At 56.5% G+C, this 14,749-nt stretch overlaps 1 protein-coding gene across 15 annotated transcripts in view; it reads right to left on the bottom strand.

The window, feature by feature from the left end:
• TTLL10 (tubulin tyrosine ligase like 10) overlaps window positions 1-14,749 on the bottom strand; it is a 50,883-nt gene that overhangs the window by 26,349 nt on the left and 9,785 nt on the right. For 4 of the 15 annotated variants that reach the window (XR_005990286.1, XM_041771365.1, XM_041771378.1 and 1 more), the window contains exon 1: window positions 236-2,199. The exons of 1 other annotated variant lie outside the window; for it this stretch is intronic. Coding sequence is in view for 13 of the 14 variants with exons in the window: in XM_041771365.1 (XP_041627299.1) it covers window positions 236-576 (341 nt within the window). In the remaining variant the exon portion in view is untranslated. Of the gene's footprint in view, window positions 1-235; window positions 2,200-14,749 lie in introns of those variants that run through there. 10 more of the 15 variants (XM_041771374.1, XM_041771375.1, XM_041771377.1 and 7 more) reach the window with 6 other exon arrangements.

Genomic DNA, 14,749 nt, shown 5'->3' with positions numbered 1-14,749 from the left:
TGGGTCAGCCAGCCACTCGAAGGACTCTCCCCACACAGCAGCCTCCTCAGACTGCTGGCCTCCGCCTCCCACCTTGCCTGCCCCAACAGGTCCTGCACCTGAAGGACGGTGGGAGGCCGCTCCCCGACCCCGGCCGGCAGCCTGGCCTGCACGTTCCGCACTGTCCCTGCATCCAGGACCCCCCAGGCCTCAGAACAGACATCAGAGAAGCTTTGGCACCAGTCACCCCGAATACCTGTCAGCCCGTGGTGAACCGCCTGGGTGCACAGGTTTGGCTTCTGCCCAACCTGCCCCCAACCAAGATCCAAACTCGGAGCGGCTTGGAGGCGGGCGAGGACTGCCGGCCTCCTGGAAAAGACCAGCTTCCTGCCTCCCGCAGCTCGGGCTCCTCACAAAGGGAACTCTTAGGTTTACACGTGTGCAGGTGGACAGCTGGCCTGGTCTTTCAGGGAAGTTTGGAGAGCGACGGGGAACAATGGAGGCCGTGGCGGGTCCTTCTGCAGCTGTGAAGGGCAGGGCAGGGAAGAGACGGTGGCCCCAGGCTCGCCTTACATGTAGGGCCTCACCCCGCCCCATGCAGGTGCCTGCTCACTGCCGACCAATCTCTGCTCCTGGCCGCCGACAGGTGTGTCCCCTGGGCTCCCATAGGCCAGGAGGGAGGCAGCGACGTGACGCAGCGGCAGGGCGGCGGCAGGCCCCGCACACATTCCTGCCCCCGCCTCGCCCAGCTCGCCAGCCTCGCCCGCCGCTGCTGGGGCCCAGCTTGAACAAAAACCAGGGAGGAAGGCTTCTGTAGGAGCTGCCATGCATGGAGTGTGCAAGCTACCGTCCTGGCCCCTGGGCACCGCCTTGCCCATGAGGAGGGGGCCACTGAGGTCACACCCTGCACCCTCTGCTGGGCCCCAGGCCTGGCCCCGCAATGGCCCCCTGCACCCCGGGACTAAGGCTCCCATTGATAGAAGGCCAGGCCTGGACCTGCCCCTCTGGCTCTTGGCCCCAGCCCCAGGCTGTGGCAGCAAAGGGGGGGGTCTGCCTCCCCTGTATGCCTCCAGCCACGCCCTAGGGCAGGAGGCTGCAGACACGTGTCACATAGACCCACATGTTGGGGATGCCAGGCTGCCGGAAGGCCCCTTCTGCTGGGCAGGGGCCGGTCTGAGGGCCCCGTCCAGTTTGGGGGGGTAATGCGGGGACACTCCCGGCGGAAGGTCCCGTGATGAAACACAGCTTCACGGGTAATTGGCCCCACCAGCAGAGATCCCTGAGGGCCCAGCTGTTTTCCATAACGACCCTGCAGCTCTGCTGTAAACTCCTGGTGACAAAGGGCCTGTCCCCCGGGCTGCCAACGCTGGGGCTTGTTCTACCCCAGGAGCCCAGCTTGGTTCAGCCTCACCTTTCCATCCAGGGCCTGGTCTTACACCCAAAGGCTGTCCTCCAGGGTGGAGGTGGCCAGAAGAGCTGGTGGCTGCCTCAGAGGGCCCCCCTGAGGGCGGTACCACTTCAGGGAGTGCTGTCCCATCCCTACTGCAAGAGGGGTCCCAGACGATGGCTGGGTGCTCCCCACCCCCTGTCCAGGAGTCCTCATGGGCCTAATCACTGGGGTCCTGGTGGAAGACCCTCTGAATCCACTCTACCCCAGAAGCCTGGCCTTCTGCCCCAAAGGTGGTGCTGGGGGTGGGAGCACCTGCCTTGCCTCCAGAGGGGGCAGTGGGAGTTGGTCTAGTTCCCCTAGTCCCAGCCTTGGAGCTTCAGTGATCTCTGACATTCCGACCTTCCCACCTCCAGCCCCAGAGCAGTGTTGATGAGGGTGACCCACTAGGCATGCCCCTCCTCAGGGCTGTCAGGACCACTCACTCAGGAGGTGTGTGGGGGGGAAGGATGTACCTGGCCTGGCACCTGTGTTTTGGGGGAGACTGAGGCATTGCTCACTAACAAAACCCAAAGGCATTTGCCATTGGATGGGAGTGGGAGGAAGGGCTGCTCGCCGCTGACCCCTGTCTCAGGCCCACAGCCTGACGTCTGCACGCTGCCCCATCCTCTCAGTCACAGAGCCGCTTGGTGCTGCCCTGCATCAGAACCACCTGGCTCTGCCCAGAAATGTTGGGTTGGGGCTCGTGGGCATTCAGAAGCTCCCAGGAGGATGAGGGGTGGCTGCAGGAGGCCACAGCCAGTGTTCACTGAGCCCCCAGAGCCAGGATGTGGTGAGGACAGGGTGGCTCCCCACTCAGTTGTGACATCTGGGGCCACCGGGGAGGACAGGGACCGTCGCCTGTCGGGGAAAGGGGCACCCGGGTGAGGGAGAAGTGAAATTTTGCCAGGTCGCAGGCCCGCGGGGTGGATGCCTTTTGCTTTTTGGCCACTCAGTGGAGCCTGGCCTGCTGTGACTACTCTGATCCTGTGGTCAGCTGGCCGAGGAGGACATCGTACTTTCCATTGACTCTAATGCTCACACGCACAGAAACACCCAGATCACAGTGAGCTCTGACGCAGAGTCAAGAGAGCACACTGTTTTCTACAGGAGGTTGAACAAGGAGCCAGATGGTGCTGTGACTGGTGCTCAGCATGCGAGAGACCTCGGCACGCGCTCCTCCTGCACAGTGGGTAAGGGCGACACAAACTTGTCCAGCTGACAGGCCTCCCCTCTTGGCCAGCTGGGTGGCTGAAGAGCACTCCACCCTGGGTGGAAAGGCACAGCAGCAGCTGTGCTCTCTAACCAGAGCTCCAGGGGGGCACCAAGGTGCTCTGCGGCTCGGCCAGGTGGCCCCCAGCTAATGGAAACTTTGTTGACTGACTCCAGGGGCTCATGGCTTTGAAGAGAAAGTTTCTGGTCTGGCTGAGCACCTGTTCTCTGACCCTGCACTGACCGCTCACTCTTTTCCTTGCAGTCCTACTTGGGTCCCAGAGAGAGTAAAAACGACCCAAAGTCAGACTATGGAAATGATTGATCTGCCATCTGGTGCTGGCAAGGGGTCCCAGGAGGGCAGCACACGTAGGATTCCCCAGCATCCTGTCACTCGGCTTCAGACACATGGTCAGTTGGGACGTTCCCTGTGCTCTTGGAGTTGTCATGGGCAGATCCTGCCAGCAGGGCTGGGTCCCATGGCTCCCAGGTGCTGCTGAGCTCTGCCCATGAACATCTTCCAGACCCTGAGCTTGAGGCTTTTGCTCCTAACCACGCAGCTATGGGCCACCACCAGTTCTTGGCAGCTGCAAGATCCCAGCACTTGCCCTGTGCAGAGGTGCTGTGAGGGCAGGCTTGGGACCCTTGCCCACACAGGTCTCTCTGGGGGCAGGACACCCCATTCCTCAAGGATGTATGTGTACAGAGGGGCAGTGGGGTAAGGCTTGGAGCCTCTGGCCTCTTGCAAGGGAAGAGCTGTGGTGTCAGAGCCCAGAATGACCAGCCTGGGCCCAGCCCCCACAGCACATCAGGCCTGTGCCGTTCTGACCTAGAAGGTGGCAGCTGCACCGGGTGCCAGGATCACTGGAGAAACCGCCACATGAAGGCTCTGGCCCAGCCCACCTGCTGGGTGTGGATGTTGCCATGGCACCGCGGACAGGGTGGGACAGGAGAGACAGGGACAAGGAAAGGGAGGTCTGACCTGGGAGGGTGATAAAGGCTACCCTCACACTGGGGGGCACAGGCTGGTGGCAGAGTTGGCCTGAGGGGGCCCAGCCTCCAGCCACCAGTCCTGGCTGGTGCCAAGGCCTGCCTGGGTGGGGCAGGTGGGACAAAGGACTATTGTGCTGGGGCTCCTGGCTACTTCCTGCATAGCAGCCAGTCGCAGCTGCCCTCAGGGTCTCTGCACCCCTGAGGCTCAGCCACAGCCTGGAAACTGGGCTGATGGGGGTCCTACCTCAGTACCAGGGGATTGCCCCACCCCTTGGGCTTTACTGGGTACAGGGAGGGAGAGCCATGGAACCTCTAGAGCCTTGGACGCAGGGGGCAGGGGACTCTGCTAGGACTTAGCCAGCTCTGGGTTCTGAGGGGACCCAAGCTCAAAGATGCCTGCGCAGGTCCCTCCAGTTCTGGTTGGGCCAGGCTTCTCCTCTACACATGCTGAGTGGCTTCCTGCAGCTTCAGGCTTCTCCATCTGACTCACCTTCTGGCTACAGCAGAGCCAACCCCTGGGGCAGGCGTAGGTAGACTCTGGGGCCAGCTACCAGCCCACATATGCTCCACTTGGGCAGCTGTCTCTGGGGTCAATGCCCCTCATGGGAGAGGAGGGTGCAGACGCAGTCACTCACCTTGGGCGAGGGGGGTGGGATGGGGTATGGATGGGGAAGGGGCTCCCCTCAGTAATGCCCTAGAACACATTGAGAAACTGGGAAGAAGGTCAAGTCACAGGCCCAGCAGAGCTGGACGCTAGTGTTTGGGGTTGGATTTGGACATTGTGCTCAGGACAAGAGCTCTCCCACAGGGCCCCAGCACTGCCTCCTCAGGGTCTCCCATGTTGGTGTTTCCCAGCTTCCTTGCCGCCCCCTCACACCCTGAGCTGTCTGAGGAGCAGTGGTCCCCTTCCATCTCAGCAGAAGGTTGGCAGGGGCCTGTGTGTTTGGTGAGGATGGGGCTATAGCAGCCATGCCTCCAGCCTTGCCCAGAAGCTTGGCTTCCAGCCCCTGACCCAGGTGCTCCCTCCTGCCCTGCAGACAGGGAAGCACAGCCTGGCACGCATGTGGCACTGCCATAACTAGACACTGCGCCGAGGGGGCCCTTCTTCAGCCACCTTCTGATGTATTTCCATGCCTTCAAGCCCTGGCTCTTCTCACCTGGTACGAGGCCCAGGGACCCACTTGCTACTCCAAGCTCAGAGGACCAGGGCTGCCTCTCCAGCCCTGTGTGGCTAAGCTGGAGGACTGGTCACCTCAGAAGACCTCCGACATGCCCACAGATGGGATGAAGGTTAGCTCCACACTGGGGACCCCTCTCCAAATCTCCTGAATAAGTCCTGGCCACCCCTCCCCCATAATCCTGCTCTGGACCACCATCTCAGGGCCTGGCGGTGACATCCACAGGCCCCCAACTCTGATGCGTTCTCCTGCAATCCGACTCAGTCCTGATCTTGACCCTTTCTGCCTGAGACCCTGTAGCACCTGTGTTTTCCCTGTGTCCCTCTTCCTGAAAGCCACACCTGGTCCTGCCATCCAGATAACACCAGAAGGCTGAAAACCTGTGTCCACTGTACTTTTGCCACGTACAACTGTCCCTGTACTGTCCATTTACTTCTCCTGGTCCCAACTGTCCATTTACTTCTTGAGTGCTCACCCATCCAATCGTCCACAGCCACTGTCACTGAGGTCCCCAGAGGCTTCTGGGGTGTCAAATCCACGTCAGCCCTCAGACCTCCTTGGCTCAGCCTGTCAGCAGCTGGTCACTGTGTGTTTTCAGAGCCTCTGCTCCACTAGGCCACCATGAGAGGGGAGTGGGTGCAGGTGGAGACCAGGAGCCTGAGCACAGAGCCCTTGGCATCCCAACATCTGGAGGCTGGCGGGGAATCAGAACATTCTTCCCCAGGGTCCAGTGGTTTCAGCCCAGATGCCCTGCTGTTTCTGATTGGGCAGGTGGAATTTGAGTGGGAATTTCTCAAGTGGAGAGTCCATGCTGGCTGTAGGAACTCAGCTGAGAACCTGAGCAGGAGATATATCTGGTTGGAATGGAGGCCACAGTCAGAGTCCACTGCCGGGAGGAGTCCCGGGATTCCTGGTTGGGAAGCGATTGGCAGACTCATAGTGGAGACAGAGGAGCAAGAAAGAGAGTGAGGAGCCCTGAAAGCAAGGGAGAGAGAGCCCCAGGAAGGAGAATGTGACCAGCACCAAGCTGCCTCTTGGCAACAGTGGAAGGAGGAGGCTCTGAGGCCAAGCCACTCACTGAAAATAGCCAAAATGCTGAGCTGTCTTATAAAGCTTTGGTGAGCCATGGAATTGGTAAGGGCATTTCAGGCTGCAACAAAAGGAAAATTGTCACCTTGAGAGGTAAATATGCACAAAGGCCACCGTCCTGTGGGATCAGATGTGAGTTTTTGTTCTGATGGTCTTGAGGAGCTGGGGGATAGAAATGAAAGCTCAGGGTCCCCACTAAGTGAGCATGTGGGTCTAACAGAACACTCTCCCCACAGAGAGCAGGGAGCTCTCCACTCCCAAGGTCTCCAGTGAAGAGGAGGTATAAGTACAACCCAGTCCAAGTGCTGGGATCTTCCTCAAGTCAAGGTAATCCCTGAGCGGGCAGGGCCCCGGTGCCTAGCAGAAGAAAAATGAACCAGGAAGGCACCTTTACCTGAGGCATCAAATCATTCCTGCAAATAAGTTTTCAAGTATAATGACTGGCACACAAAGATAACCAGGCGTGCAAGACTATAAGGCACCATGAGCAAGAATCAGCAGAAACAACAGAGATCAAAAGATCTGCAAGAATCTCAGATTTTGGAATTATTAGATACAGACCAAAAAAAAAAAATTACTATGTTGAAAAAGAAAAAAGAAGACAAGTTTAGTATCTTCAGGCAGCTGGAATTTATAAAATTTATAGTAGATTAAAAAAACAAATGAACATTTAGAAATGAAAACACTTCATAAACACAATTTAAAATTCAATGGATAGACTTAACATCAGGTTAAAAGTAGCTGAAAAGAGAGGGTGGTTGGCTGGCTCAGTCAGTGGAGCATGTGGCTCTCGATCTGGGGGTTCTGAGTTCGAGCCCTACATTCAGCATAGAAGTTACTTAAAAACAAAATCTTTTAAAAATCTTTTTTTTTTTTTTTTTTTTTTTTTTAGGGCAGCCCGGGTGGCTCAGCGGTTAAGCGCCGCCTTCAGCCCAGGGTGTGATCCTGGAGACCTGGGATCTAGTCTCACGTCGGGCTCCCTGTGTGTGTCTCCCTCTGCCTGTGTCTCTGCCTCTATCTCTTTCTCTGTGTCTCTTGTGAATAAATAAATAAAAATCTTTAAAAAAATAAAATCTTTTTTAAAAAAATATTTATTTATTTATTTGAGAGAGAGAGAGAGAGAGCAAAAGCAGTGGGGGGGGGGCGGCGCAGAGGGGGAGAAAGAGAGAGAGAGTGTGAATCCTTAAGCAGACTCCCTGCTGAGCACAGAGCCTGAGGCAAGGTTCAATGTCAGGACCCTGAGATCATGACCTGAGCCAAAATCAGGAGTAAGTGGCTGACTTACTGAGTGGCTGAGTTACCCAGCTGCTTCCAAAATGAATAAAATCTTAAAAAAAAAAAAAAAAAAAAAAAAAAAAGTAGCTGAAAACAATTGGAATACAGGTAAGAAGAAATTATCCAGAATGCAGGCAAGAAATGGAAAAAAAGATGCAAAAAATACAGAAGGAAGGGTAAGATGTATAGGTATATATAAAACATACAGAATTGGAAGAGGAGAGAATGAAAGACATTAATACTTGAAAGGATACTGTCTGAAAACTTTCTGAAGCTGTTCAAGGCCATCAAAATACGGATTCAGGAAGCCCAGTGAATCTCCAATAGGTTAAATAAACAGAAACCCACATCTTGTCATTGAAGTGAACCCCCCCCCCCCCCCCCGAAAACCAAGGACAAAACATTAAGAGCAACCAGAGAAAAACAAGACATCAACAGTGGGCGTGACTGTTGATGTCTGGACAGTGATGATGGAAAAGGTGAGGGTGGAGCCCCAACCACCCTCTTTTCTCAGAACAAAGGGGGAATACAGCGAAACAAACAAAAGCCAAGAGAGAAGAATTGGGATAATTTGCCACCGGCTGCCTTCCATAAAAGAACCACCAAGGACGCACACCTGAAGGAGAATGATTCCAGGTAGGAGGCTGGAGGTGTAAAAGGCAGGTCAATCTGAATTAATTTTCACTTCACACAACAATGATAATGACAATGAGCAACAAGGACTCAAAGATAATTAAAATTGAAATACAAGACAATAAAAAAAGCCCCACTGATGGAAAAACCTTGTTGGGGAGGTCAGGGTCAACATCACAGTGACAGCAGACACCCTGACATGACATGATGGGAGTGCTGCACCTCTGTGGAACTCCCCAAATCCACACACGGTCTAAACATGAGAGAATCCTCAGAGCACCCAAATCAAGGTGGGTCCCACAAGGCACTTGACCAGTACCCCTCAGGACGGGCAAGGTCAACAAGAACAAGAGAGATGGTCACAACCCAAAGAAACCTAAGGACATGTGGTGACTAAATGTCATGTGAGATTCTGAATGGAATCCTGGGACAGAAAGAGGATATTTTGGAGAAACTAAGATCTGACTAAGGCATGGACTTTAGATAATAGGAATGTATTGACACTGGTTCATTGTGGCAGATGTTTCCCACTAGGGAAGAATAATAATGGGGAAGTTGGGGTGGGGTTGACAGGAACTTGGTACTATTTTTGCAACTTCTCTATATATTCGAAAATACTGGAACTAAAAAGTTTATTTAAACATATATTAAATAAATAAATAAACATACATATATATGTATCTGTGTCTCTGCCATGAGTCTCATTTATTCATGAATAAATAAATAAAACATTTTTTAAAAGAATAAAAAAAATATATTTTTAAGATTTTATTTATTCATTCATGAGAGACACAGAGAGAGACAGACACAGGCAGAGGGAGAAGCAGGCTCCATGCAGGACTTGATCCCGGGACTCCGGTATCATGCCCTGAACCAAAGGCAGACCTTCAACCACTGAGCCACCCAGGTTTCCCTATTTAAACATACTTTGAAGAGTCCTCAGGGCCAGATAGGGAAGGGCTTCTGGGTCTTGCCCCTGAGAGATTGAGGGGGCCCAGGAGATGGACCCCCCACCTTGGATAGCCAAGGCCAGCTGTGTGAGAGGTGAACCCCAGGAGCAGGCCCTGGAGGGAAAAGGTCTGGGGAGCCAGGCAGCCATCTGGCATCTGACCAGGGGTCCCAGGTGTCAGGCTGATGACACAGCTTCCTCCGACTTCCCTTGCACAGGAATCTCCAGAGGTCGGTGTCAGAAAGCAGGTTCTGATGGAGCTCATCGGCAGAACCCACCCTGGTGCTACCAGCCTCGTCCTTGAGCACATCCTGAGTTGTGGGGTTCTGGACAAGGGCACTCCCAGATCAAACCCTTTGGATCAAACCAAGAGCTCTTCTAAGGATGCTGGAACCTCAGAGCTGTGAGCACTGAGTATGCACCCCCAGTCACCATTTCAGGGGACTCAGCAGGTTCACAGATGTGAAGCACCTGCTAGAACCAGAACTTCCAGGAGGAAGCCAGGCAGCCATGGAAATGGGGCCTTAAGCCCATGGGGGCTCAGCGCTGTCCACAGCCCTCCCTTCTCATCGCCTCTCTTCCAACCTGCAGAGGGAGCTCTGGAGACTCGGGGCCTGAAGGGGGCAGGTGTTGGGGCGGAGGAATTCCGAGACATCTAAGTGCCCTGCACTTCCAGAGGCCCTGAGCAAAGACTGGCTTGTGGTCTGAGCAACTGGTGGGTGGTCCCATTTTTCTTGGGGAAGGACAGCAACACGAACTGACCACAGACTTGGGGCCTTGGTGTGGACCCCCTGGAGTGGGTGGCGAGGAGTGTCTGCACCCCATCTCTCTCAGAGCCCCTCGGGCTCAAATACATTGTCTTGTATTTCAATTTCAAATTGAAACCTCCTTGCTGGAGAAGCCTGGGGCGAGGTGATGGTGGGAGAAGACCAGCTCAGCCCTGCCATACCCTGACCTCAGCCAGCCTGCCCCCTACCCTGAGGACCCCTGGCCTCCCTCTCTGCTCAGCTCTCATTTCTAACAGGCCAAGGCTCTGGCAGGGATGGCTTCCTGGGCTGGGGAGGGCCCCCTGCCGCCTCCTCCCGTGCCATCACCTAGAGCTCTATCTCCTGGTCATAACTGACAGGGGTCTGGGGCAGGTTCCGGGCCTGTCCTTCTGCACAAAGTTCCCCTGTGTGGTGTCTGACCCCCTGCCTGTCACAGCAGTGGCTCTGGCTTTGCTCACCAGTGGTCATGAATGGCAATTTTCTTGTTCATGGTTCTCTTGAAAGGAAAAGCGGTTCCCTGTCCTCCCCACGCACCTCACACACTCGCATCTGTCACCATTTTTGGCGTCTGTTTTGGCAGGTGGGGGGCTAACAGGCTGGCTCCCCTCCTTTCCACACTTTGTTCATCTTGTGTGGCCCTAGCACGTGTTTCTATAAGCAGCTGGGTGCCTTTCAGTGGAGATTGAGCTCTGGGGGCTGCCCAGCTCCCCTTTGCCTCCTCCCCATGCCCAGCACTCAGTTCTCAGCCACGGCTGAGACCTTCTGCCCTTGACCATCTGATTCTGTGGTCTTGGAGCAGGTCTTTCATTTGGCCTCCTCTCCTGATCCTGGACACTTCTGACCTCTGAGCCTGGCCAGGCCCCAGTCTGTCTGTGCTCTGTCTCTGGTCCCCAGACAGAATGCTCTGCGTGCTAGCAGCTCCCAGACACTACCCACCTGCCACACCATGTCCATGGACCCATGGGCCCATGTGGACCCACTCCATGTTCACTGGGGGCCCTCTGTCCTTCCGGTACCAGCCGTCCCCTTGCACTCTCTCCAGCCCCAGCCCTCAGGACAGCTGGCTGCACCCAGACCTGGGGATCCTTCTGGCCTGTGTTGCTGCCTGCTCTAACCACCACTGTCTCTCTTGGGTCAGTGCTGTGACCCTGGCTGGCCCCGCAGCTGACCTCAAGGGCCAAAGGCTCAGCTCCACGTGCCGCAGGTGCAGACACACTGACCCCTGGTCCCTGGCAGGCTCTCCCCACTCAGAGCCTGCCTTCGCCTCTTCCTGAGGGCTCATCAGCCCCCTCACCTCTCGGCTTCTTTGCTCACACGTTACCTCAGTGAGGCCCAGATCATCTGCTAACTCAGAGCCTGGTCCACACTCCACCTAGCACTCATTTGCACAGTCTGATGTAGCTCTCACTACATCGTTCAGGGCCAACCAGGAGATGAGGTACAGCCATATGTAGATGGCACCACTGGTGTTTGCAGAATGAATGAATGAATGAATGAATGAATGAATGAATGAATGATGCTGGAGTGCCAGCTCCACCTGGATGTCGAGGTGTACTTCCGGGGCACTCACAACTGGGAAGGGGGATGCCGGTGGCCCCAGGCCAGCACTTTGGGGTCAGAGGACAAAGGGAAGTTTTGGGTTCAAGACACAGCAGCAGCAGCTTTTGTGCATCTGTTGGACAGATGTCTGGGCAGTGTCTGGGCACCAGTCCTGTGACCTTTCCCCACGTGGAGGCAAAAAGACAGCAAGACGTACAAGGTCAGCTTGTGGCCAGCACTGGCTTTACTTCAAGTGGCCTTGGAGCTGACCCTGGCACTGACCTCCCTCATTCCTGAAGGCAGGGGTGGCCCCGGGCTCTGGCCTCCTTCTGAGGCCCAGTCCAGGACCACGTGGGCAAACCTTGGAAGGTGTCGGATGCTCCCAATGGCCCTACCAACAGGGGTGACTTTGCATCCTGGAAGCCCCCACTCTGACTCCTGCCACCCAACCCTGCCCGAGGGCCACAGAACGGCAGCAGCATTTGTGTGGTGGTTCAGATTTGGTTTTCAAATCACCAGCTGCAGCCGGCATTAGCATCTAATTTGAGTGAAAATTCTCAGATTCAGGGCAGAGGGTGGGGCTCCAGAGCTAAAGGGATGATGGGGGGCCTTCGCAGTGTGTGGGAAACTTGCCTATCAGCCCCCAGACAGTGCTGGGAGGATGCAGGGCACATCCCCCCTCCCTCCCACCCTCAACACCCTGACAGGGGTTCTGGGCCAGCCGGGCTGGCAAGCATGGATGTCTGCCAGGCCCCCCACCCCTCCAGGCCCAGTTTAGCTGCAGTGGTGATGCTGCTTCCTGCCTCCTCTCACCCCTGACCTGCCTTCTCCAGCCACGGTCACAGTTCTGGAGAGTCCACTGCCTGTACCCCACAATCCCACTTGGCCTCCCTGAACCTCAGAGGTGGCACAGGGATGGGGCAGCCCCAGCACAGCGCCCGGCGGGGATAGGGAATGCTGCTGGCCACTCCTGCCTGCAGTTGGTTCTCGGGTCCACTCCCACCCGGTGGCCCCTAGGGCCTGTAGGAGACAGCGAAGCCCCAAGTGGCCCTCTGCCCCACCCATGACCATCTGGCTCTACCTGACCCTCGCTCCCAGCCACAGCCTTCCTGGTGGCTTCCCTGGAGACACACTCCCTGTCTTCTGGAAGGTTCTCCTTCTCGCTTATGGATGAGCCCTTGAGACTTGGGGCACCCCACCCCCCAGCAAGCAGGAAGCGAGGGTTCAGGAAATACGAGTCAGAAGAGGGAGGAGGAGGCCAGGTGGGGTCAGTAAGAGGTCAGATGAGGTCAGTGGGAAAGTCAGCAAGGTCAAGTGGGGTCTTCAGCAAGAAGGTCAGGTGGCATCAGTGAGGTCAGGGGGCTTAGCCCGAGGTTATGTGAGGTGAGTGAGGTCAGGTGGGGCCAACGAGGTCTGATGAGGGAGGTGAGAAGTTTAGGAGGGGGTGAGCCATGAGGTCAAATGAAGTCAGTGAGAGGGTCAGGCAGGGTCAGTGAGGAGGTCACCCTCTTCCATCCTGTCCCTGGCTTCCCACCTGGGGATGCCCCATCCTCCTGGGTGGCCCCCTGGTTGTTACTGTCCTGTGCTTCCTGCAGGGGCCTGTCCTAGGGGGTGTCCTCCAGGATCCAGCTGTGGAGAGACTGGAAGTATAGGTCTTGTCCCATACCCCAAGTTAGATGCAAATATGACTATAGGGAACAGGGACTCAGGGGCTGGTCCAGAGGGATGTGGAGGTGACTGTAAGGAGGAGCCTAGAGGTTAGGTTCTGTGGGTGAGGCCTCTCCTAACTCTCCCCCTGAGCCAGGGGCAGATCTTGGAGCCATGCCAGCTCCTCCCACAGATGCCCATCTGCAGGCCAGCAGGAGTGAAGACGTCATGGCCTCAAGTCTTGTGCTTTGAGGTGAACAGGGAGGCAGTTTCTTGGGCCTTCAGATGAGGTACCCGGGAGGTACCAGGGGGTGACAGGCAGCAGGAGGGCTGAGGTCCTGGGCTCCTCCTGCTCCTGTGGTGGGTGGGCAAGGGGTCAGGAAAGGTCATGGCTCTTGCCCTGCTACAGGATTACCCTGAGAGGCCTCCAGAGAGTCAGTGGCTTGTTTGGGAAGTTGCTCTGGAACCAGTGTCTGGTCTGAGCAGACTGCCTTGCAGGCCATGGAGGCAAAACCATCCCGACACCCCATATTTATCAGGTCAGGTAGCATCAGGGGAGGAGGGGTGGCTGTGGTAATCCCAAGCAGGACAGAGCTGCAGCCTGGTGCTGGAAGGCGGGGCATCCAGGAAACACCCCTCCCCCCTCTACGGTGCTCCCCTCATGGGGCCATTTGTCTGATGCAACTTGGGTCCCAGGAAAGGCAGGCGTCAGCTGGGCTGTTGCCAGGGCAGGGAGAGAGCTCTGCAGTCCTGCACCACCGGGCACCCCAGCCCCCGGGGAGGGGCCTGCCCCCGGTTCCTCTGGGCAGAGCCCTGACTCCACGTGGGGGAACTGGCATGGCCAGGCTCCTTCTGCGCCCGCAGGCCCTTGGGGCCCTGCCGAGCTGCCTGGGCCCCTCGGATGGAGAAAGCAAGCTAACGAGGCCGCTGGGCCCAGCTCACCCCCTCCACCTCAGTAATTGGTCTCCAAAGGCAGAAGAGTGTCACGGAGACGCCTGAGGCTGCCACCAGGGATAGGGCTCCAGAAAATTACCACCCTCTTTTTCCACTCACTGGAGGCTGATCGTGCTCTGGGGCCGCCCACCCGGCACCAGGCAGCTTTGTTTTTGAGACGCACACAGGAGGAGAGGCTGGCTCCCCTGTTTCCAGGGGCACAGATGCATTCCCAGCTGAGCCTTCCAGGTCTGCTCAAGCAGAAAGGACGAGGGCAGCCGCGCCGTGGCCCTGAGCCGCACCTGGATCCTGGTCTGCCGGGGTTTGCTTTGCGGGGGGGGGGGGGGGGGTTACCAAGGGAGTATTTTTAAACTGAGGTGACATTCACACAACATGAAACTAACCGTTTTAAAGTGAACAACTCTGTGGCGTTTAGTGGCCTCAAAATGTTGTGCAAGCGCCATCTGCATCTAGTTCCAGAACATTTTATCCCCCTGAAGGAAAACCCGCTAGATAACCCTCCGGCCCAGGTAACCGCTGCCATGCCTCCATGTCTATGCCCTTGCCTGTCTGCACACTTCCCAGCAGCGGCCCCCACAAGGGCTGAGTTCGGTGTCTCCTACCCCCATGTTGCTGACTGGCACCTGCAAGGACCCCCATCCTCCCACCCTCCCTTGGGTCAGACAGCAGGAAATGTGGGGCCCTTTCAGATGATTCGTTCGTAGGCCTGATGCCTGTGGGCAGCAGATGGAGATCCCAGCAGCACTGGGACTGGGGTCCAGGGGCAGCAGGGGCTGCAGAGGCCACTGTGCAACTGGATGGGAGGGGGGCACTGGGGTGAAGCCTCGAAAATCTGAGGCAGGGCAGATTTGGGGAGAGACGCAGAGGATTTCTCACATAACAGACAAACATGATGGCCACCCAGACCAGACCCTAGGGTGTCAGCGACCCAGAGGCCAGCTCTCGTGGGCTTCTCGGGTATGAGGGGTAATTTGTGAGGAGAGTCTGTGCTCTTTGACCCATTCACTGGCACACATGAAGGGCACCAAAGTCCTGGGTCCCTGAAATGTGAGCATAGCAGTTGGGAAGTTTACAAAATGCTGACGAGACGGGTCAGGGCTTTGCTGAC

The sequence above is a fragment of the Vulpes lagopus genome, chromosome 10 (genome assembly GCF_018345385.1).
Source record: "Vulpes lagopus strain Blue_001 chromosome 10, ASM1834538v1, whole genome shotgun sequence".
Classification (NCBI taxonomy): Eukaryota; Metazoa; Chordata; class Mammalia; order Carnivora; family Canidae; genus Vulpes; species Vulpes lagopus.
This window is presented reverse-complemented; position numbering and strand designations above follow the sequence as displayed.